The following is a 25269-nucleotide window of genomic DNA, read 5'->3' as shown; positions in this document are numbered from 1 at the left end:
TGCGAAAGACGTAAATTAAATCTTGAAATTAAGTATTCATAACATTATATTACTCATATTTTCAGTGTAAACGTGTATATATAGATACAAATCATATTGCACACTATATAGTGTACAACTGTAAATTTTTTTTTTGTCGGCTGGTCGTTAACCTTAATTGTCTATTAGTTTGAATATGTTAACCTCGTTGATCATAATATAAATCTAAGTCAACACATATTATGATGTCTTGATAAGTGTGATGCTATGATAGACTCTGTTTACAATTCAACCTGTAAATGCATTGGCACCAACATTCAAGTACTGCTATATAGGTAAGAAACCGCTGCAGTATAGGCAGTATAATATCATTGTCTGCATGTGTTTGATATTTTATTATTTTTAACTCTATCCGTAATTAATGTAATAACAAACATGGTAGTTGCATTTATCGTTCTGTTAATTGTTATACCTAATAAAAACATCGAAAAGGTGCAGTTTGACACCATTGCGCAGACTGCAAGCCTCAATAAGTAATGATAATATTTTAATCATCATTTATCATTTATCAACATTTATCTGGATCCCCGTCAAAAACTCATAAATATGCTACAGGTTTAACATGCATAATTTCAAACGTACATATTATAATAATTTATAATTAATTGGTACAAATATTATATAATTTGGTAATATGGGAGTTCTCGTAGTGGGAGGGGGGTGTCATATTATCTGGCTCGGTTTTTTTTTTTAATCTATCATCGGTTCTTCATTAACATGGTTTGATTTATTGTAAATATATAATTTCATTATGGTTTCTACATTAATTTTTGTGTGATTTTTACAATTTAAAAACGCTCATACCTATTTCACCATAAAATTGATATATCGTTAAAAAAGAGGAAATGATTTTTCAAAATTGTATTCTATGTGAAACAAAATATGTTAAATTATTTCGGTAGGCACCTATTTGAATTTTTAAGTTACTGTAGCAACATTAGTAACTCACTATATCATCTGCAGTTAAATAAAAAAAATACAATTTTTTCATATTAACTGTATTCTATTTCCTTCAGAAAACTTATTTCGAACTGAAGTAGTTATAATTTATAGTATTAGGTACATAAGTATAAGTAAAAATAACTATTCTTTTTACGAAGCTAAACGTTTAGAGGCGTTTTTTTGAATATTTTTTTAATATCGCCATATTTTGAAATACAATAATCTATTTTTTCTCAAATTCCTAATAACCTTTATTTCTGTTTAAAGTTAATAAAGCAAATAACAATTCAACGTTCCGAACTATCGTTTCTTAACAACGAATCAGATAATATTATTTAGTTACATATATACATGATGACTCGATTTTTTCAAACAAACAAATTGACCAATGATTAAATATTATTTAATAATAATAACATCGCCCTACAACACCCACCCCACTTCATAGTACCTAATAGGTACCTATACTAACCAATCACTTTGTTTTCATCCGCTCCTGCAGAAGTGCGTAGTCGACCTATGGGCTATGGGTATTTAGTAGTCGGGTATAAAATAATATATTGTTATTATCGTAATTATTATTATTTTGAGTATGGCCAAATCTATTATGTAGGCTATATGCCGCTGAATAAGCCACACGACACGCATTCGACGGAGAAGGGTTTGGTGTGCGCATGCGTATAACTGCAGTCGGCGAAACGGATAAAATACCGATACCGGATCGTGCAGCACCAGTGTGGTAGCGTGACAACCGCCGAGTGGAGTTTGTCTTGAGCCGAACCTTACTTCGACACATCGCAATTCGCTAGGCCACGTGCTCGTCATTCAACAAATAGATAATATTACGCTGCAACCGAATATCGTAAGTCTTTTTTTCGCATCTAAGTCGCCTGCTATGTTAGTTTTATAACATTATTCATATGATATTATTGTTGACATGTTACTAACACGAATACATATGGGACATTATTGGGACGTATTATAAGTACTTAGGAAAAAACATGATTCAAATACATTTATATTTTATATACATATATCACATAATATATAATTTTGAATATCATATAACTTTTTTTTATATTCATAGACATTCGAATTGGAACTTACTTTTTAGGAAAATAAAAATATACTTATAGTTTATTATTTATTGCCATTTATATTTTAAAAACCAACTGGTTACAACTTAACTTAAGGATATATAGGTTTAGTATCAAATAAATAATAACCAATGTATTATTGTAATAAACTATTTATTTTATCCAAAAAGTTTAGTGTTAAAAATAATAATATAAATATCCGAAAATCATTTGAATGTATTCTTGGAGAGAATTAAATTCAAAAATATATAGGTATTCATGAAAATTCAAGTAAAATATCGTCTATTAAAAAAATGCACGTAACTGGGTACATTTTTACATGTTTAGTTTATTTTCATACATTTTTAAGAACATATATTATACACAATAACTTATAAATTTTAAAAAATAAATAATTTTATTATTAGGTACTTATAAATTTCATATTTATTCAAGTCACTTTTATATGTAATTATAATTATTTATAAGCTGTGTTAACCATTTTTTTGTATGATTGGAAGTAGTCATCATGGAGGTTCGACTACCTGTTTGCTGAAATTTGATTTATTTACTACATAAATGTCTTGCAGCTATTATAAGTTCTTTTTTTTAATCATAAAATTTCTATCATATACTATCATCTATTCTAGTCGGATAGTATTGTTATACGTAGTATAATGCTCATAGAAATTATCATAGCTAATGTGTCTATGAAAAATATGGACAATTTAAAAATTTCGTGAACACTAAATATGCAGTCACACGATGTGTGAAAATAATAAAATTTCATAAATATGTTTCAATCTTCAACTTTGAGGAAGGTGCGTGGTACTAAATTAGATACAGTAGAAAACATTAGTAGTTTAGAATAATCGGAAAAAATGTTTACTCAAAAAAATTAATTGACAAAATCTATTGTTTTTCTTTTAAAATTCAAAGAAGAATAATTGTAGAGACTCCACTCAGAATCAGTTTTCGTTATTATTGAACTCAGATTTTACATATTACTTATTGAGTGACCTTACAGTTAGATACCTCAATAACGAAGCACACACTCGAAACCTACTATACAGAAGAACGACTTCCATTTCTTGTTTTCTTAAAATTAATATTTTCATACTTAATTTAAAATTTATCTCATCATTAAATTGTATAGCTTGTATAAAATGTTCGCTGTTTTGTCTAGGTATTTATAAATAATTGAAATCTATTAAAATTCGCACCTACTTATATGCATTGTCAAATTACATTATGTAATTGGATATCTGGGCATTGGCGGATTTTGCCGGCTGATGAGTTACTAAAGACCGCTATAGGTTTCCCTGTGTGCCGCTGCATTTTCTTGACTCTAAGGCTGCCATTGCCATCCTTAAACTATAGTCCTATAACCATAGTTAAAATATAATCCTTTAACTCGTATAACTTATTGATTTAGGCAAATCTAAGTCTATTATTTTACGTATCAAAATTGTTCATGTTTTTATTATCAAAAGATCCAATCCACGTGTCACACTGTTCACGGACACCTGTTGTAATAGTGTAGTTCTGTAGTAGGCACTATTGTTATATTATCGTACTATCATCATTGATATTGGACGTTTAAGATTTGAACATTTTATATGATACGGATACACCTTTTCTATCATTGCATGTACACACATCTTTGATAGAATGACTATATAACATTGAGAGGAATATAGTTAAAATTTCAATCCAATAACCATACTGATAATAATATAAATAATTGTATGACTATAAATATTATTATATACTACAACTATATACACTATACTATGTCTGCGGTATACTTGCACTTAGATGTGTGATAGGATCACGTGAAGTGGTGAAGTCTATACAGATATAATATAAATTATATAAATTTTATGATTTTTACATGCCAAACATAATGTGCAGTTATAGGTATTTTTAATTTCCTATATTGAATTACATAATACTTTGTAAACTGGAATAATTGGAGCTTAATCTTATAATGTAGATATATGCAATCAAGGGCATATGATTAACCTAAATTAGTAAGTTTATTTAAAAATTTGTTTTATATCTATAGTGTTTCAGGATGGTGAAATAAAATTCCTCTGGGCGGAATATCAGAATCCATCATTGTATCTAGGTATAATACTTTATACATTTAGGTATATATGTTACGAACTTATAAAAAGATTTTTTCAGTTGGTTACTTACTTGTATAATATATTAATATATTCTTTGCAAAGTAAATATTTAAAAAAATTATGTTACATATTTAATAAATACTATAGTTGCGCTGATAATGAATGAGTACACATGGATTTTTGTGAAAATAATAATTATGATCGGTAGGTATATGATTTTATACTTATTTATTATATTACAATCTCTTTAAAGTTAGGTTATTGAACAATAAAAGTGTTAATAAAAAATACATAACCAATTATATTACCTAAAATGATTAAATTATCAAAACCTGATGTGTAAATGTAGTTTTGCCTATAAACTTGTTTCATTAATTAAATATAAATTGAAAAATGCTTATTTAAAAATTATCTTAAAATTTAATTAGGTATGAACTTTATAACATTATAATTTACCTATTATATATAGTTATACATTGTATACACAATATGGTATTATTACCTATTACTATCTATGTATAATATTTTATCAATATTAAATACCTATATTTATTAACTATAATTCACAAATTATTAAAAAACATATAAGGAATAGCATATTATTATACAATTTGTATTATTGCAATACCAGCATGTAAAGTTTCTTCTGGTTTTTATTCTATATATATACCTATGTATTATACATGCTAATATACTACTACAAATAACTATGGTTTATGAGTTGAATATGGATGCAATAATTAATGTGTCACATTTGCCTAATCAAATTCAAATACGGTAGAATTTACATTACTAAAACGGAAAAAACATATGAAATATTATAAACACGTGATATACAGGGTGATTCTTTCTAGTGGGTACACTAATTATCTCGAAAAGTATTTACTTTTTTCAAAATATTTTTTTACATGGTTTCAAGTTGTTAAAAACCCATCGTTTTTATTAAAAAGTTATATTTTTAAATATTTTTTATCCTTATCATTTTTTAAGTTTTTTAATTTTTTGAATGAAAACATAGAGTTTTAATTTCATATTCCAAAGCAGAATATTTTTCTAAGTATTTTGATTCATAAAAATCGAATTTAGGACGAGTAGTTTATGAGTTATATGTATTTAAAGTTTAGATAAGCGGAGTAGTGGACAAACATTTAGCGGGGTAACCCCGTACCACTCCACTCTGTCAATCTAAACTTTAAATACTTATAACTCAAAACTACTAGCCCTAAATTCAATTTTTATGAATCAAAATACTTAGAAAAAATTTCTGCTCTGGAATATGAAATTAAAACTCTATGTTGTCATTCAAAAAAGTAAAAAGCTTAAAAAATGATAAGGATAAAAAATATTTAAAAATATAATTTTTTAATAAAAACGTTGGGTTTTTAACAACTTAAAACCATGTAAAAAAATATTTTGAAAAAAGTAAATACTTTTCGAGATAATTAGTGTACCCACAAAGAATCACCCTGTATGCATGAATGATCGTAGGATACTATATAAAATATACCTATAATATGTACGTTCCAAATGATACCTATAGTTAACTGCTTCGGCGCTCTGATATGTACCTGTTGAGTATGTTTGGCCATCGAGTAGGTCACCGAAAGGGACTCGTTAATTTTGAATTCAACTGCTGTCTATGCGATGTATTTACCAACACGAATTCAAACTACCTACCGTAATAATACTTATAGTGAAATAATTTACTATATAAAAGTAGTGTTAACATAATATTATAAAATATTTTTAGTAACTTATAGACTGATGGTCTCCTTCCAATTTTTCTTTAATAATGAGCTTATTATAATTTATTCTGATTTTTGGCATTTTTAAATTTATACTCAAATACTATTTCTTTTTTGCCTACTACTTTTAGAGTATCATGTGGCAATAAAATTTCTGTTTTCCAAATGAAAACCCCTTAAGAAGTAGAGAAGGCAAAAATAAGTGTTTGGTAAAAACTTCAAGTGTCTGGTTATTATAGTTTATTAATGAAAACTGGGATTAGGTTAGGTTATTTATATAATTTTTGTCTTGTTTTTTCCCAATTTATTATTACTTTTGATCCTTCCCCCAAAGTACCAACTAGATTCTTTTGTCTGTCAAAAATACGTTGAAGTTGAAAATCTAAGAATTTTTACTATTACTTAAGGTGTGAAGTCAAATAAAAATAAAAAAATAAAATAGAATATAACAAAATAATTTTAAATACCTAGGTACAAATAGAAGAATTTCGAGATAATTCAACACCATTAATCGTTATAAAATAAAATGTATCAAAACGGTATTACATAAATTATTTAGATAAATTATTTACTTACTAACATCTACTATAACTACTCCGTACTCCATTATATTTGTTTTTTTTATACGTTTGGTCACAAAAGTATTTAATTAGTTCCCAAATTTTAGTTTTATTATAAATACAATTTTCAATAAGGCTCTATAATGCAATATTGCTGCTTGAAATTTAATACATGCTCTTGTATATGTATATACAGTGCCTACTGTTTTTTCTCGACATCAATGTGAAAATTAAGTAATTTTATAAGCACAAACTTCAAGTATTATTAAGTATACCTGCTGTGTTATACATAGAATGTTGTATTTATCATATATTTACAATAATGAATATAATTCTCTTAAATATATGAAGAAAAAAAATAAGAAAATACTATGGGAAAATATCATAGATTCTGAGCGGAGCGAGGAATGTAAATATTGATTTTACCATGATGTGAGTGAGTTTTTTTTTTGAGTTTGTTATCACGTTTTGGGGTAATAAAAATGGTTCGATTTTCGATTTCAGTACCTTGTAACCTACTGTACAGCAGAGCGATATCCGATTTTTTATTTTTCATTACATGCAAATTTTTATTCGTGCATGTGTTAATTAAATTATTATTAATTTATAAATATTAATCATTCATTTTAATATTTCAGTAAAAAGAAATGGCAGATTCGAATTACCCGAAGTGCCAGAAGAAGATCGATCCACATTTCGGAACTAAAGCTATTCACGTGGGCCAAAATCCTGACCAGTGGTCTTTCAAAGACGTCGTTCCTCCGATTTCGTTGACCACCACCTACAAACAATACGGCCCAAACGATCATGCTGTGAGTTTTTCTTTCGATCTCGATGAACAATCCGTCACAGGCTCGTAGCTGTTTAGGATTTTACGAGTAAAACAACAGCGCAAAATTCCACAGACATTTCCGCCACACAACCTATAGAAATTATTTAAAATTATTTATTCAATTACCATCATGTACAATATTACACACATGACACATAGATATATTATAATTGTATACTTAAGTACTTATCAGTTAGTCTCGATTTCAGTAATCACAAATAAAACTCGTAAAAACGCACAAGTTTTTTAAGTCTCAGAGTTCCACACGGTGTGCAGTATAATAACGCACTGATCAATGATATTCAAATGTCGATCGTTGATTTTTGTATTAATCTAGCAAGAATTTTAGACTTATTCACTCTTGCCGATTTATATTTAATATTTATTTATTTTTCTTTCCACATGACAGGGATTCGAGTACAGCAGGTGTGGCAATCCGACCAGAAAAGTGTTGCAGAACTGCATTGCTTCGCTGGACGCAGGCAAACACTGTCTGACATTTGCTTCCGGTCTTGCCGCCACCACGGCAGTGGTCCAACTGTTGCAGGCCGGAGACCACATCCTGTGCGGCGATGACATGTACGGTGGCACAAATCGGTACTTCTCGAAGATCGCGTCTAAATTCAATGTGAAGTTCACAATGACCGACATGACGAACGACAAGAACATTGCGAAATTAATTTTGCCAGAAACCAAGGTTAGGATTCAATTTATAAATCATTAATGCAATTATATATACCTAACTAAATATGACTTCGGCGCAAATTCGAAGACTTAATACCTTAAGTCAAAATGTAGTATTCAGTACTAGGTGTACTTATATCATTTTTATTATGGGGTAACAACGCTGTTTTATATATTTCTGGTCTTCAGCATCTAACCTGCTAGAATAAGCGTAGTGTTGGCAGTAGGCACAATGGTAGAATGTGAATTGAGAGGAGTCAAGCTTTGGGCAATTGACCCCACACCTGAGAATCTTTATTCACTTCGATATCATATATTTTCTATTGATAGCTATGAAAAACAGTAATATCGATTTGATATTTGTAAATATCTACAGTTATACATATAAAAGAGGTTAAGTAATAATTATTATAAAATCTATCTTAGCCATATAGACTATACGCGATAAAATTTCCATTCTAAAAAATACCAATTCAGGTAAGCTATATTCTAAAATTGAATGGTTTCTAAGGGTCAAGTTTAAATCAGAACTGATTGATGTGCAATAAATCATATTTTTATACCTTATATAAGTGTATACATATATAGTACATATTATAATACCTAGCTATACCTATATATACGACATTTATTTATGCTCAATGTTTTTCTGAACAATGCACCTTGTGATTTAAATTAATTTGGTACATACTAACAGTGGCGTATTTACGAGGGGGTTTCCGGGTCTCGACCCCCCCAGAAAAAAAGGTTTAAAAATCATAAATAACTTGCTACGCAGGTATCGAGAAAGATTAATTTATATTATGTGTTTTTAATGTTTTTATTACAATATTTGTATAAATAACTTGAGTTTAACTTTTGGTTATTTTTGTCGTGTCGTCACCTTTCATCAATAAATAAAACCTGAAGAAGTTATTGAAGAACTTGCGAAAAAATAAGAGGTTTAACTTTTTTATTATAAAAAACGATTAATTTTGATATTTGTATTAATAATAATAATAATGAATTATTATTATTAAGTATATACCTAATATACATTATATAATTATTAAATCATAACTCGTAAATGTTTTTTATGATATTATAAACTTATACTTAATATTTAGACCCCCTCCCCCCCCCACACACAAAAAATTGAAAATACGCCACTGCATACTATTAACCTACACATACTGTAGTACATGTATATAGGTACTATACGATAGGTATCTATATCATTCCAATCTCATAACTGCCGTGTAGTCGACCTTGTGTCGACCTATTGAGGTTCAAAGGTTTCTACATCTTATTCTCACGATTTTCACGTAGACTGATTTGTATGTTCGTACATAACTCACATTATTATACATTTATTATATATATTAACATATTATATAGAAATGTGTACACTACACTACATCAGTGAATCGTGTGCGAATAATAAAACTAATGCGAAACTTTTAATGATTCGATATACAATACGTCATTCGAACACGTTTTCATATTTTTCTTTTGATGTGCAATTTAATGTTATTAAAATTTATATAACAGCATGTTTAATATATACCTACCTATGAATCTTTGATTATATTTCTCAGGTCGTACATGCTTTTAATCCAATTTATTCTAACCTTGATATTCATTTGTTTCCTATAAAAGCGAAAAAACTTATTCTCCCTCATAAATTTCTGATATACCCGCTAAATGTTCATGCAAAACGCATGTTCATGTAAAAAAATTCATAAACGTCCGAATATTATACGATCGTTGTATAAATACATTATACAGCCTAATACGACCTAGCTCTCCCCCCCCCCCCCCCCAAAAAAAAAAAAAAAAAATTAATAAATCCGAGATCCATCATTGGTTGAGTGTGATTATAAATTTAGGTTTTTAAATTTAAGTCGCCACTGGTACTTCTCTTGAAATGGATATATTTGACGATTTCTTATACATATATAATATATATATACTTTCTCTAGCTACCATAATATATAGTATGTAAATAATACATTAATATGTTATATTCAGTATTCTTGTTGGTGCGAGAATACGCGTAATTGGTTCATAATTATATTTACTTCATAACCAATGAAGTGGTTATTAAGTGGATGTTAAAATATCAGTTAAATTAGTTAATTATTTTATGAATGATCTAATTTTATAACATTTAGAATAGGTACAAGGGCCGTAATAATAATAATAACTATAATAACAATATTATTAATATTATATTGGTAATGGAGCACGAACATAATATTATTTATAAAAAAAAGTATGCACGTACTTGACATTTAATTCGCGCTCTACAATGTTTATTAATTATAAGTGTTTTTTTATTTGATTTGTACTTGTATGATTGTACAGGTATTTTATTTGTAAACGTCTAAAAAAATTTGAATCGTGTGTGTACCTAGTTAGTGTGGATGGAGAGCCCTACAAACCCATGCATGCGAGTTGTGGACTTGGAATCGATTTCGACGATTGTTCATAACATACGAAAAGACATAATCGTAGTTGTCGACAACACGTTCCAGACACCTTATTTCCAAGTAAATAAACGAACATCAAATCATCTATTTCATAATTTGAATAGGTATAATGTTTAGATATAATTTTGTATAATATTTTAAAAATCTTAAAACGTATATTTGATACACATTACACATCTGTACTTAATATGTACATACGGATATAGGTATACAAATATAGAATAATAATGAAACATTTTATTAATTTAGGACTGAGCTCAAATAATGCATAAAAAAAATTGATGAATTAAAAACTTCAAAAAATAGCTTACAAGTTTAGAATTACAAAAAAAATCTTTCAAGTTATGATCTTATGATATACATATTACTAAACATATAAAATTATAAAATTTTGATTATAGTATATTTTTTTTATCGTATTAATTACCTTATAAATATTTTTCCAATAATGACGATATGTGTGGTATGAGATTTAATCGTTTAATACATTGTGTTTTGTTATTTGTACACAGAGACCACTCGAATTGGGTGCAGATGTCGTGCTTTACTCTCTGAGTAAATATATGAATGGTCATTCGGACGTCATAATGGGTGCACTTGTCGTAAACGATACGGAGTTATTCGATCGTCTAGCCTATATTCAGAATTGTAAGTACTTACACTCATATAAGTTAATTCGTTTTGATATTATGCTATAGTGTGGTCCTACTGTATAGCCCATGGTGGATCAGCGTTAGTGCGTTACATATATGTACTCCTATTACATTTGAAAAGTCAAAAGACCTTGAAAATTATCCGATTTCAGTTAGGTTCTCAAGAGTCAATTATAGACTATATTTTACTATTAATCTTTATAACTCTCGGCGACCATGGTTTAATACCGGTTTCAGATCGAACCTAAAATCCAAAAGTTGAATATTGTAAATACTCAAAAAAATGTGTTCAAGAAATGTGCCAGATAAGTGGAGTCGGTCGCCGTTTATTGACACAAAATTTCAAAATTCTAGTCATTTACTTGAGTGTTGCTTCAATACATTTATTTCACTAGAGCCTATACCTAAACAATATTAAAATAATGCGGCAATAATAATATTTTAAAAATTTTATTTTATTCTATTCTCAACATTTCATATTATTGTATAATATATAAATTATTAAAATAGGTACCTACTATTTAGTATTTATTGACATATGCGACAGAGCTTTGGTTTTCATTGTATACCTACTATATAAAACAATAACGTACACAATATAATGACACGTCTTACAAGACACGACGTATAAATAATATGTTTATTGCGGCGCATCCGAGTTGGGTCCCGAGTACTAGGGGCTAATCGCAATTTTCTATACTAGTTGGGTCCCAGATTTTTAAAGTTACTATACTAGTTGGGTCCCGGATTTTTATAAGTACTATACTAGTTGAGTCCCGAATTATTTTAGGTATTCCACTGGTTCCTGAATATTTTTTGGTAAGTACTACACTATACTAATATTTTCATTCCCATTTTAACAGACTATCATTGATCTATTTAGTCCACAGGTATGGTTAAAAATGTTTTTTACAGTTTTTTTAAGTATTAAAATATATAATATAATATATAATAAAAAAATTGCAGGAATAATCAATCGATTTGATTTTGTAAAATTAATGTCGTATACATTTTTACCAACACACATGTGATTTTTCAAAAAATATTATTTTATTTGTATTTATATTATATAATTATTTTAACATTTTTAATATTTTTTCACTTACACCGATATGACTATATTTTTTATTATATAATATGTATTTTTATACTTGGTTTTTAGCATTTTTGATATTTTTACCAACACAAAATTGCTTTTGTGAAGTTGATTTTTTATAAAATTCTAATAACTTATATTTTAATGGAAAAGAAAAAAACTGTAAAAACATTTTTAACCATGCCTGTGGTCTAAATAGATAATAGACAGTCCTAAGTCTATTAAAATAGGAAGGAAAATGTTAATATAGTGTAGTAGTGTAGTACTTACCAAAAAATATTCAAGAACTAATGCTGTAACAAAAATAATTCAGAACCGAACTATAGTGTAGTACCTAAAATAATTCAGGATCCAACTAGTGTAGCAATTTTAAATTTGGGACCCAACTCGGATGCAGCCGTTTATTGATAATTGCCTCTGCCATTTTCAACAGCGTGCGGTATCATGTCGTCGCCTTTCGACTGTTACCTGGTCAACCGCGGTCTGAAAACCCTGCACGTCCGCATGAATGAGCACATGAAGAACGGATTAGCCGTGGCCAAGTTCCTGGAACAGCATCCGCTCGTCGAAAAAGTGCTTCATCCGGGTTTGCCGTCGCATCCCCAACACAAGGTGGCTTTAAAACAGGCCAGTGGTTTCAGCGGAATGTTGTCGTTTTACATCAGAGGCGGTATCGGGGAAGCCACTAGATTTTTACAAGCCATCAAAGTGTTTTGCTTAGCTGAAAGTCTCGGCGGCTTCGAGAGTCTGGCCGATCATCCGTAAGTTAACCTATTTTACATATTTTATATCTACGCCTGCAGCAGGGTTAGGTTCAGAAATATTCAACGGTGCAGGTGAGTGAGAGGGAGAGCAGAAGGAGTAACTTGTTTGTTTTGTATATAATATATATTATGCTCTGAAGGTGGCACTGCAGTGACATATCATTACAGTTTTTATGAATTTGGAAGCAAAAGTTTTAGTTCGCATAAGTCGCAAAATCTATCAAATTTATTTTAACTATAAGTATAGAATATACATTTTGAATAATTCTACTCATTAAAAAAATTTCAAATATTCTGTAAAAATGTTGGCAAAGAGACAACCTATAGGTGGCTAAATAAATATATAGGTACATTTTATTATTATTATTTTTTTTTTTTTGAAACCTATACATAGAACAATTTAAATAAATTAAATTATAAATTATGAGAGATTATAATTTACACCCCTTCCCACTTAACCAAAAATAGATTCTGTTCCATGATAAAATTTTCTTTATAAAGTTTCACACTCACGAATGCATTAATATCATGTCACAAAGACTTAAAGTACATATTTTTATTTTATTTTAACTACCAATTCGATATGGATACTTTTCAAATATGTTATTCAGATGCTTCGACAAATTTCAAAATATAATATTTTTCAATTAATCGTTATTTGTCATGTATATGGATTGTATAATACCTCGTTGCAGCATTGTAATTTTAAAAATTATGCTTTTTGATGTTACTCTAAAAAAAAAAAATCTTAAAAACTCTTTACATGATGATGATTTACCCTCTATATGCAACGTTATTATAACATTCATAACTTAAGTAGACAACCACTTGTAGTTTATTATACCTATTGTAAAAAAAATACTTAGAATTGTTTTCAACTATACTTATGTATACAATTCATTATTTTTTCAGAGCACTTATGACTCATGCTTCAGTTCCTGAAGACGAACGAGCAGCATTAAATATTACGGACAATTTAATCCGTTTGTCCGTGGGATTAGAATCCGAAGAAGATTTAATTGCTGATCTCGATCAAGCACTTAAAGCTTCTGTTAAAAAATAATTACGCTTAAATTAAAATAATATTTTATTTGTGTCAAATTACGCTAGTTGTTAATCGGTTAATATAATTTTAATTTAATTTTTATATTATATTACATAATATAATGAAATATCTATTAAGAATTTTGTTTTATACGTTAACATATTTATCTTTGGCTCCGCTAGCTTGAATTGCTTGTTCTAAGTCGTCGATCAAGTCCTGGTAGTATTCCAAACCAATCGATAATCGGATGAGATTATCGTGAATGCCTATAGATTGCCTTTCTTCATCCGTGAGCGAAGCGTGCGTCATTTTACAACTATATACACGACAACATTTCAATAAAATCAAAAACATTAATTATTTCCAAACGTCTGCAGTACAATAAAATAATATAATGAATATATTTTTTTTATTGGTATTATATTTTGTAGCTTCTACTGGAATCGAGACAATGTGTAAATACAGTATCAGTAATATCACCATCGCCCGTGAAATGAAAAACTTTGTTGGAAGTATTTATTTATTTGGTAAATTTAATGTAGCTTCGGGATCAGTGCCGCAATAACCGGGTGTGTTGCGTGTGTCAAATACACACGGGCCCAGGGCACCAACCCGTAATGGCCCAATGATAAAAAATATATAGAAATAAATAAAATAAAACTATTTTGTTATAATAATAATTATTAATACAGATTGAGCAATAGATCGGTTTTGTTTTGTACACAACATTATCGTACATTAACGTTTCTTATGCAGCCTGAATAACCGAAATTAAAAATAGTTTGGTAGTTTGGTTGCAATTTATTAAAGCGCGTCATGCAAAGGAGTATTGAGTATTGAGTAATAACTCAAAATTCCAAAGTATGTTTTCAAATTTGTATACATTAATTTTATAATAGTCAATAGGTTAATTTTTCAATTTTTAAGAGGGGTGAGGGCCCATTCATTTATTTACACACGGGCCCAAAATGGTGTAGTTGCGGCGCTGGGAGAATATTATATAATCATGTTGTGTCGTCGAGATGGGGTGTGGCAAGATGTGCAACCGGCATTCGAACCGATATTTAATCATTTACAGTCATTAAATAAATATGAAAACAATCGTTTAGTAAATGCTTGATGTGATTAATTTTTAGGTTAATGCTTATTTTTATTTTTCATTTTTTTTCATCGTCTTATATATTTGATATATAAAATATTAAAACTGTTAGTGTATGGAACTTGGTTGATTTGGTAACACACGTGGGTACACAACGGTCTTAGATACATCGTCGGTATTGTAAATAAATATAATAATAAAACGATTTCATAGAACATTTGTTTATATACTTTTTGCATATTTTGGTATATTTTAGTACCTACATAAACGCATGCATATTTAACACCTTTTTAGTAGATGAAATGCACAGGCGCACAGCCCTGGTAATAAATTTAATTAATTTTGAACTACTTATATCAGTGGTTTCCAACCTTATTTATTCTACGCCCCCTTTATAGATTTTCAAAAATCTCGCCCCTCCCACCTATAAATTGAAAAAATTATAATTTTTTTGTTTACTTTACATTTTACAAATAAACTACATATATAATATTCGGAAAGACTACTTTTGTATTGATGATAGTAATCATGAAATATAAATAATAATTGTAAATAATATAGTATTATAGTGGAATTATAAATTGACGTGAGTAATTATTATAATAAATTAGTAAAAACTATAAATAATAGAATGTATAATAAAATTCTATAATCTATATCGATAACCAGTCTTTATTAATTTTTCATTTTTTCTCTTAATTTTAAATATAATAAAATTTGATAAATAAAAATATTACTTTGGGATGACTGCTTGCGCCTCCCCAGCGATGTTTATACGCCCCCCAGGTTGGAAACCACTGACCTATACGGTAAAATGCGTCGGACTTGTCTGTTGATCGGCGGTATACGTCATGAAAAGGCTGTAGTAAGATGTTATGAATATTTTAGTCAACTATATTCATTATAGTACCTCAGATGACGTGTTCCATGTTATTTTTGTGATCTCTATACATACTGATATAATTTTTATCGAAATCAATAGCACACAATGCCACAAAACTGGCCCCCAGTTCCGGTCTGTTCACAAGCGAGCGGAAAAATATATTACTTTTTTATTTTCCAAAATTTTGTTTTTATAACTATACATATAGTAGGTACTATAAAGATTATGTATACATAAGAATTATTTTCACAAACGTTTTCCAAAGTAATATGAGAACTGCTCGTCATGTTGGTATATAAATATATATATATATATATATACTCACGGAAGAGCGGCCAAGCTTTCGTAGCAGCCCAGACTGCACGTGATACAGAACAGCTTAAGCGATTCCAACAGCTTTGTGCTCACTTCGATGCCGCCGTTGATGTAGAACGACACTATGCCGTTGTAGCCTGTGAACTGTTTTTCGATAATTTCGTGTTGCCGATGACTGGGTAGGCCCATGTAGTTCACTCTAAGCACTTTGGAATGCGATTCCAAGTAAACGGACACCGCCGTGGCGTTCTTCATGTGCTGTTCCATTCGCACGTGTAACGTCTTCAGTCCGCGGTTGACCATGTAACAGTCGAACGACGACGGTACGTTTCCTGAGGCTAAGGCGAAAATTTATTTTTTAGGTATAAATACCGTCATAAATTATAATACAATAATTACATTCGAAATTCATAATGCACAATATCCATAAAAAAAATAGGGCTAAAAATGTTATAGATAAAATAAGGGTTAAAAAACGAATCTGCAAAAATACCTAAATAGTATTTTGATAAAAATATAAATTCAATATAATTTGTAAATAAGTTAAGTCCTAAAAAAAATACCAAGACATAAATTAAAAACATACAATTTATTTTTTTTTTTTGTACACTATATTTTACTCCAGTTATTCGTTTGCAAACAAAAAAAAAAATTCAATCGAGATTGATTGAAGTGTATAATATTATAAAGGAATGTGATTAAAAACACTCGTGCATTTGCCATGGTAGTTTCAAATTTTAGATTTAAATTGTTGTAATACTATTTTTCTATAAGGTTGAGTTTCAAGGAATAACGTATACGAACAACTGAAATAGAAGATAAAATATCTAAGTGAGCTTTTAACTATATAGAGTCTATATTTACCTATAAACAATATAGATAATTTTATTAATTTTTTATGTTTACCTACGCATACAGACTACAAGTACATGCAATTTTATAATACCTAATATCACTTATTGTTATAAATTGTGATAAGAAATATTTTACATTTTTAATATGAAAACTTTGTTCCTACTCAAATAGAATATATACAATCACAGTATTTATATAACGTTACTTACTGTATTGAAAAACGTATAATTTATCATATAACTTCTTGTTGTTGGTTACTAGTGCCCCCATAAGTATATCTGAATGTCCATTCATATATTTACTCAACGAATACATAATAACATCTACGCCAAGATCCAACGGTCTCTGTATATAGTGTATTAACAAGACAAAAACAATTTAAATTATAGTTATTATGATTTGAAAACTAAGGATATTTTCGGTTATATAGCCCCGCCGTTAAAATTTTCAAATTTCTTAATTCAATAATAAATAAATAATATTAATAATAAATAATAATAATATAATAAAATAATATATTACATATTACTATTATAATTATTTTTTTTATTATATTAATGTTTTTATTAATAAAAAAATAATAAATAATAAATAAATAAATAATTATGCCGGTATGTGCCCAAAAACCCAAAAATATGAAAATTTTAATGACGATCAGATAACCGAAAAGATCCAAAATTAAAAGCTGGTATAATATTTCAACACTCAAACAACAGTTTGCTTGACAGGTATACAACATGCAATCTCGTATTTTTGTATTCTTTTGACAACAAGTTTCATTTATAAGCGATAAAAAATGTAATAAAACGTTTATACATGGATTAAAATTGTAAATTTTTTTTACCTGAAAATAGGGGGTCACAAATGAATTATCAACGGCCACTAAGATGTCTGCACGAATCCTGTGAACGGCTTCAGATACTTTTTGTACGTCTATAACGATCATTAAAGGATTTGATAGACTCTCAAACCAAACGAGCTGAAATAAAATGAAATACATTTTATAGGTAGGCTGGTAGGCAACATTATATTCATAAGCGAAGAAAATGAAAACAAGCAAAAACAAATAATTTTTAAGGTAGGTATGTTTTTGCGAAAAAAATAATATGATACAGACATTTTGACACGTACAGTTTTATAAAGTCATATATGAAATATATCAATATATGAAATTGTTCAAATCAACATTTTCATGCAAAATGATTTAATTCATTACGAAAATGACATATTAAATCTAAACGTTATTAGAAATTTCCAAATTATCAAAAGTTATGTTCTTAAACATACAAAAGTCAATTAATCTAAATACCTACTTATAATATACATTTGTTTAAGAATTATCTGTAACAATGGTCACGTATAATTAAATAAGAGATTTTTTTATCATATATGATTATAGATAAATGTAAAGAATTAAAGTTGCAGCTGCAATAGTTGAATGTAGTTAAATCAAAGTATTCATTTATCTATATACAGATGCGTACAATAATAATTACAGTATTCAAATAATTGATATACGTTAAAGCATTAATCAAATACAGTAGCTGTATTAAAATAAAGTATACTGTAGTCGTGAACAAGATATGGTGTGGGTTCAGCTAAATTTGATGCATATAATAATGCCTTTTAATCTAAAATGTTTGAATACAGCTTTTAAAACTAGATTATTTTTTTATAATATTATAAATATTTATCACAAAATGTTAATATTATTCGCATACCGTATAAAAGCAATTGTTTAAGATTTTAATGTATTTATAAGGTTTTTTAATGCATCTTTCGAGATATGTATAGTCTTTATAGAAATTTTAAGTGCAGCTTTTAATGCATTAAATTCAAAGCTCTAGTAGGTAATGGCGTAGGTACCTACAGGGTACAGACTACTCACCTTCGTGTTGGGTTTTATGTTTTTGATAACAGTCTCCGTGTCGGAAAAGTCAACAAAGTCAAACAAGATGCCCGCATGCTTGCCTATTTTGTCGAGCAGCCGATACGTTCCACCGTACACGTTAGAGCTGCACAGCATATGGTCACCGGGCGCCAACAGATTAACCATGGACGAGATGGCCGCCATCCCGGAGCTGTAGACCAGCGCGTACTTGGCGTGGTCCAGTGCTGTCAAACATTTCTCCAAGACCGAACGGATTGGATTGCCACATCTCGTGTACTCGAAACCCTACATAAATTATAATAACCATACATGCAATAGAAAAATATGAAGTAGTAATTTTTTTTTTTAAATCGTTTATTTAAATGAATATTTACAATCTTTACTAGGGGGCACAATGAGTAAAATGTTTAGCACGCAATGATGAAAAAGACAGTGAAAGACATGAAGGAGCTTCACATTAGAGGCACCTGAGTAAGACGTAATATTTATAAATGTAATTTCATTCTAAAACTGTCAAATCCTCAAGAGATATCTTGTAAATAAAGTGGTCCCACCCATGCATATATATATATATTATATACAATATATGGGTAGGTATATATGTATTATGTAGATATTAAATGGTTGAACCTTGGAACTTAAAACTGTAAATAATTATACTCAAAATCTTCCGAATTTCAGGGATAAATAATAGTATAATCATAGCCATATATAGGTATAGATTCCGAACTAACAGGAGATTAATTGATTCAAATATGCCTAAGCCCTAAGAGGAAACCCTACTGCACGCTAATCATGAGGTTCAGCATTTCATGAAAAATTAATTTTTTTATGGATTTATTGGAATAGAACAATTTAAATCAATATAATTTTAAATTGTATTAATAACTAATAAATACTATACATTATGTTATCCCCGATGAAAGATTTCCAGAAATCGTCCCCCCCAATTTTTTTCAAATACTTTTTTTTACAAAACATGTCATGTTATCATAAAATTATAATAATTATTTTATATTAAAATTATAGGAAGTAGATATAGGTTTATCTTTTACGATAAAATATATATTTTATAAGAAAAAGAAAAAATAATAATCACGTATTGACCTATGTTAGGTGTTATGGCTGTTAGGACCCCCGGCATGATTATCGAGACCACAGGTTAAAAACCACTGGACTATACCGTTATTAACTATAACACATCGATACACGATGAATTTATAAAGAGCGTCTGGCTGTCACTATCAGAGCCATGATGGCATGATTAAAATACCAAAGGTACCTAAATTATCTCCGCTACTAAAAACTTAAGTTTTCTGAAATTCTAATAATTCAATTTCATAATGTGGTATTAAAAAAAAAAATGTATTTATTTCATAATTGATAAGTAGGTACCTATATTGTTTGATATTTTTAATTTTTAAATGTAAAATACGGGCACCAGTATTTCGGGGGCACTAAAATTTTGTGGTCGGAAATTTTTTTACTTGTAAATTATTAAACCTTTTTAAAATTAAATTATTTTAATAACAACATTATATAATATAATAGGTATTACATACAACATAATGTATTATGTTCGAAATTCAAACAACTAAATTATGATGTATTCAAAGTTTATAACTATCAGCGGTAATTAATATACTTAAAAAATAGTTCCTTATAATCTTTTAAACAAATTTCTTGTGATTTATTAGAAATAAGTTAATTATCAATTATTATATAAATATATAAGTATTTGTTAACGATGCCAATGTGTTTAAATTTAATATCATTTCTTTCCCTACTCAGTGCTGTCGATTATTTATTTATTATTATGTTTGAATGATATTATTTTAATCAGTTAGTGGATAATATCAAAACTGTAAACAAACTTTGTTAAAATATAAAAAAACAAATCATTTTATAAATATAAGTATCCATACTAAAAAAATATATATATTAATTTGTATAGATAATATAGTTTTATTAAATGTTATTTTAGATTCTGAGCGGAGCGATGAATGTATTGATTTTACCATGATGTGTGTTTTTTTTTTTTTTTGTGTCTGTCATCACGTTTTGAGGCAGTAAAAATGCTTCGATTTTTGACTTCAGTACCTCGTTCGATCAGAAAGTGAATCTAGTTGGTACTTTGGGGGGTCAAAAGTAAAAAATTCTTAATACTTTTCTAAATAATTGAGAAAACCAAACAAAAAATTAAGGGAAAAACGGGAAATTTTACGCACACTCATTTTTCGACAAAATCGATTTTGGTTTTTGATGTAACTTTAAAACAAATGACCATAGATACATGAAATTTTCACCTAATGTTTATATAAGTATATTCTACCCACCATGCAATTTTCAAAAAATTTCGACTTAAGTTGAACTATTCATAGGCATTTCAAATTTTCGATCATTATTAGTTTTTTTTTAAATTAATATCGATAAAAATTTATTTGTTAGGCAGAAAAGCTTGAAAATTTAATACAAGGCTCTTAACATATTGTTACAATAGTAGATGAAAAATAAAATAAATTCATAGTCACAATTTTTTTTTATAAGCATTCAAAGTTTGAATTTTGACAAAATACGTAAAAATCACGAAAATTCACAAATTATTTAAAGCTAGAAAATCATAAAAAATTTTCTTTTCAAATCTAAGATTTAAAAATGTAATACAAGATACCTTACAAGTTTTTCAATCTTTATCACAAATAAAAATTCCACCTGAAATTCAAATTAAATTTTTATGAGCATTTGAAATTTAAATTTTTACAACATTGGATTTTCACTTTTAGCGATTTCCTTATTTTGGTGTAACTCTAAAACAAATTACCACAGATACTTGAAATTTTGACTGAATGTTTATATAGGCGTGTTATATATTTGATAAAATTTTCAAAATATTTAGATTTTTTTTTTTTTTTTTTTTATTAGGAAAGAGCCCTCGGCAGCATAGGCCATTGGGCTTACAAAATATGAATAGCTTAAATTAAATATTTACAGTAAGAAACGTACAAGAGAGAACTTAATACTAGATTTTGGATTGAAGGTTTGCTGTTGTGATGAATTGGATGATGTCTGTTATGGCCTTGGGATGATTTTGAAGTGTTTCGGAGAGTGAATCGGAAAGGTTGAGGCTTGATCGGATGTTGTGGTATGTGCGGCATTCGGTGAGTAAGTGTTTAATGGTAATTTGGACGCCGCATGATGCGCATATTTAGATTTGTTTTGAGCTGTTTACTGACATTTTAATTTTTCAACTTTATTAGTTTTTTTTTCTATAAATATCGATAAAAATTTATTTGTTCGGTAGAAAAGCTTGAAAATTTAATACAAGGCTTCTAACACATTGTAACAATAGAAGTTAAAAAATATTAAAAATTCGTAGGCACAATTTTTTTTTATAAGCATTTAAAGTTCAAATTTTGACTAAATACGTAAAAATTACGGCAATGTTCAAATTATCTTAGATAGAAATTCATAAAAGTTTTTCTTTTTAATTCTAAGATTTGAAAATTTAATACAAGTCTCCTAACATATTTTTACAATAGAAGTTGAAAAATAAAAGAAATACATAGTCACAATTTTTTTTTATAAGCATTCAAAGTTTGAATTTTTACAAAATATTACGAAAAATCACGAAAATTCGTAAATTATTTTATGCTAGAAATTCATAAAAAAATTTCCTTTTATATCTAAGATTTGAAAATTTAATACAAGGCTCATAATATATTTTTACAATAAAAATTGAAAAATAAAAGAAATGCGTAGCCACAATTTTTTTTTTACAAGCATTCAAAGTTTGAATTTTGACAACATATGTAAAAATTACGAAAATTCGCAATTTATTTCAAACTAGAAATTCATAAAAATTTTTCTTTTTAAAACTAAGATTTGAAAATTTTTAATAATCTATAATATATCCTAGTCAGATAAACCGTCTTCGCTCAGAATCGTTTTTCGTATATAATGATATAATATCATTGGATTCAAATTTAATTCCATCCATTACAGTAACCCACTTGTAACCTACTGTACAGCAGAGCGACATACACGACTTACCCGCCTTTTTTTATTTTGATAATAATATGATTTATAAAGACATGAAGTTCCTAAATATGTAAATATGTAAAATAACAATTTATATGATGAATTAAAATGAGGGTTCAAGTGGCACACACTCAATTGTAGCTTTGCGGAGGGGGAGGAGAGTTCATAAAAAGATTGATCAATATTTTTAAAGAAAAAACACAAATTACTGTAAAACAAATATTCTTTTTTTGCTTAAAATCTAAAAGGTTCATGCAAGAATCTATCTCTCAAATTTCTCGTGTATAGTCCCAACGTGCAGATTTTTTTCTTTTCTCGTAGCGCAAAGTCTAAATGTCTAATTATGAGAGTTTTTATTTAAGTGTGTTTGCCAACAAAATTACACTATATAAGTATAAAAAATAATATTTAATTATTATATATTATATTATATCATGTTATACTATCGTTATTAAAAATGTTGATTCAAAATTACCTCTCCTACTGTAGAACAGTGCGAATAGATAATAATTATTAAAATAAGAAAAAGTAATAGGAAAAAAATTACCTTAAAATTAATTTAAATATTTTGAAAATGCCTCATTATGTTAAGTATAAAATATATATCTAATACACGTGATACATATTGTAACATACTTATCAGGAATATGTAATTGTCTTAAATTTTCAATCCTTAGCTACAAAAGATCAACTTTTTATAAACGTTTAACTACGAAATTATTTAAAAATGTTGGTAATTTTGACGAATTTATTCATTTTTGTGAATTTGTGCTCATTTTTTTTTTAATTAAGTAAAACTTATGTTGAGTATCGTATTAATTGTTATGTTAATTGATCTAGCAAAGAATCATTATCGATAATAATTCTTAAAATATCTTATAATAATACTATAGTTATACTACCTATATATAATATTTATACCTTATAAATAGCTCAAACGAATCAAAATATTTTGATAATTATATCTTAAATCTCTAAGTCTATTAATTAAAAAAAAATATAGGGTATATCGATGAGGTGCGACATCACTGCTTGCAGCTGTATATAATAATAAATATCTAGGTAGATATTATACATAATTTATCCGGGATATTCTTACCATAATGAAAGGAAAACGCCACAAAATAAGACCTGAACATTTGAATAACTTGGAAAATATTTGTATTAGCAAAAACGAATCCCGGAATAAAAATCCCTCGATTACATTATTACTCACATGAAAACGATTTATGTAAATATTTTTTACAAATAGATATATTATATATTATACTTATTAATCAAAAAATTAAGATATATAATACATATATTATATATAGTAGCCTGAAATAAAATATTATGTTTTCAATAATATTTTGACGATAATGTATAAGATATAAGAACTTCAATTAATGTTCGATATAAATATTCAACTTCAATTTAATAACCAACTGTGATTATTATTTCATGTATACCATACCTACCTAATACGACGTGCACGGTAAGAGCCTATAATGTACCTACACAATATATTTTCACGTCTAAGTAAATTATAATTTATAGTACGTAACACAATATTTTACTTCAATTACTCCCGGCGATCTCGAATTGAATATAGTACTCATTGCAATCGGTGGCACGACATCGTTGTAAGTCCACTCTCCAGGGTTGTGTCCGGCGTGCACGAGTTTGGTCCCAAATTTCGGATCTTTTATGTTGCTTTTTGTCAAGGACCCGTTGGTGTCGCACATTTTATTTTTATTGCAGACTTGTAGAACGTAGATCTCGAAAACTTCCTTTTAACGCACAACTACCTGCTATTGATTGACAACCTTCGCGAATTCAACCAACGAATTTGTACAGTTTAAACTACGATTGCATTGCGAGTGTTGACGGACACAGAATGACTGATGACAAATTTTGATCGCAGCATAACTATATGCTCTATGTACAATGTGATTATCTCGTAGACATACAATGCGTAATATTGACCAATTTTTTTCAATTAATCTGACAATGTAATTAATATGAACTCGTACGATCGTTTTTTCCCGCAGTGTTTGGAAGCTTTTAATATTATACAATCGTACAATAATTATAATCTATTATATATGCGCATATTTATTATACTAAACAATATAATTCATAGTTAATTTGTTTTAGTCGTAAATGT

The 25269-nt window shown here is 28.2% G+C and overlaps 2 protein-coding genes across 4 annotated transcripts; one reads left to right on the top strand and one right to left on the bottom strand.

Moving 5' to 3' along the window:
- Positions 1–1621: 1621 nt before the first annotated feature.
- Cth (Cystathionine gamma-lyase) lies at positions 1622–14179 on the top strand. Of its 2 annotated transcripts, XM_089222463.1 has the most exons (8): positions 1622–1843; positions 4126–4188; positions 7133–7306; positions 7736–8023; positions 10407–10541; positions 10994–11129; positions 12664–12991; positions 13907–14179. In XM_089222463.1, exons 3-8 carry the CDS (start codon positions 7142–7144, stop codon positions 14055–14057), a joined length of 1203 nt encoding a protein of 400 aa, XP_089078589.1. In that variant the 5' UTR covers positions 1622–1843; positions 4126–4188; positions 7133–7141; the 3' UTR covers positions 14058–14179. The 2 variants fall into 2 exon arrangements, with proteins under 2 accessions (XP_089078589.1, XP_089078588.1); XM_089222462.1 differs by lacking the exon at positions 4126–4188 and having other exon boundaries at positions 1624–1843.
- On the bottom strand, positions 14064–25024 carry LOC107169465 (putative cystathionine gamma-lyase 2). 2 transcript variants are annotated; one of them, XM_089222460.1, is made up of 6 exons: positions 24680–25023; positions 19080–19367; positions 18036–18170; positions 17401–17536; positions 16347–16674; positions 14064–14355 (listed from the first exon to the last, which is right to left on the bottom strand). In XM_089222460.1, the coding sequence occupies exons 1-6, from the start codon at positions 24845–24847 to the stop codon at positions 14187–14189; spliced, it is 1224 nt and encodes a 407-aa protein (XP_089078586.1). In that variant the 5' UTR covers positions 24848–25023; the 3' UTR covers positions 14064–14186. The 2 variants fall into 2 exon arrangements, with proteins under 2 accessions (XP_089078586.1, XP_015374697.1); XM_015519211.2 differs by lacking the exon at positions 14064–14355 and having other exon boundaries at positions 16343–16674; positions 24680–25024.
- Between the last annotated feature and the right edge of the window lie 245 nt (positions 25025–25269).

Source organism: Diuraphis noxia, unplaced genomic scaffold (assembly GCF_037042655.1).
Source record: "Diuraphis noxia isolate RWA-SAM2 unplaced genomic scaffold, SU_Dnox_SAM2 contig0003, whole genome shotgun sequence".
NCBI classification, from domain to species: domain Eukaryota; kingdom Metazoa; phylum Arthropoda; class Insecta; order Hemiptera; family Aphididae; genus Diuraphis; species Diuraphis noxia.
Note: the sequence above shows the minus strand (reverse complement) of the source record. Positions and strands in the feature narration are given on the sequence as shown.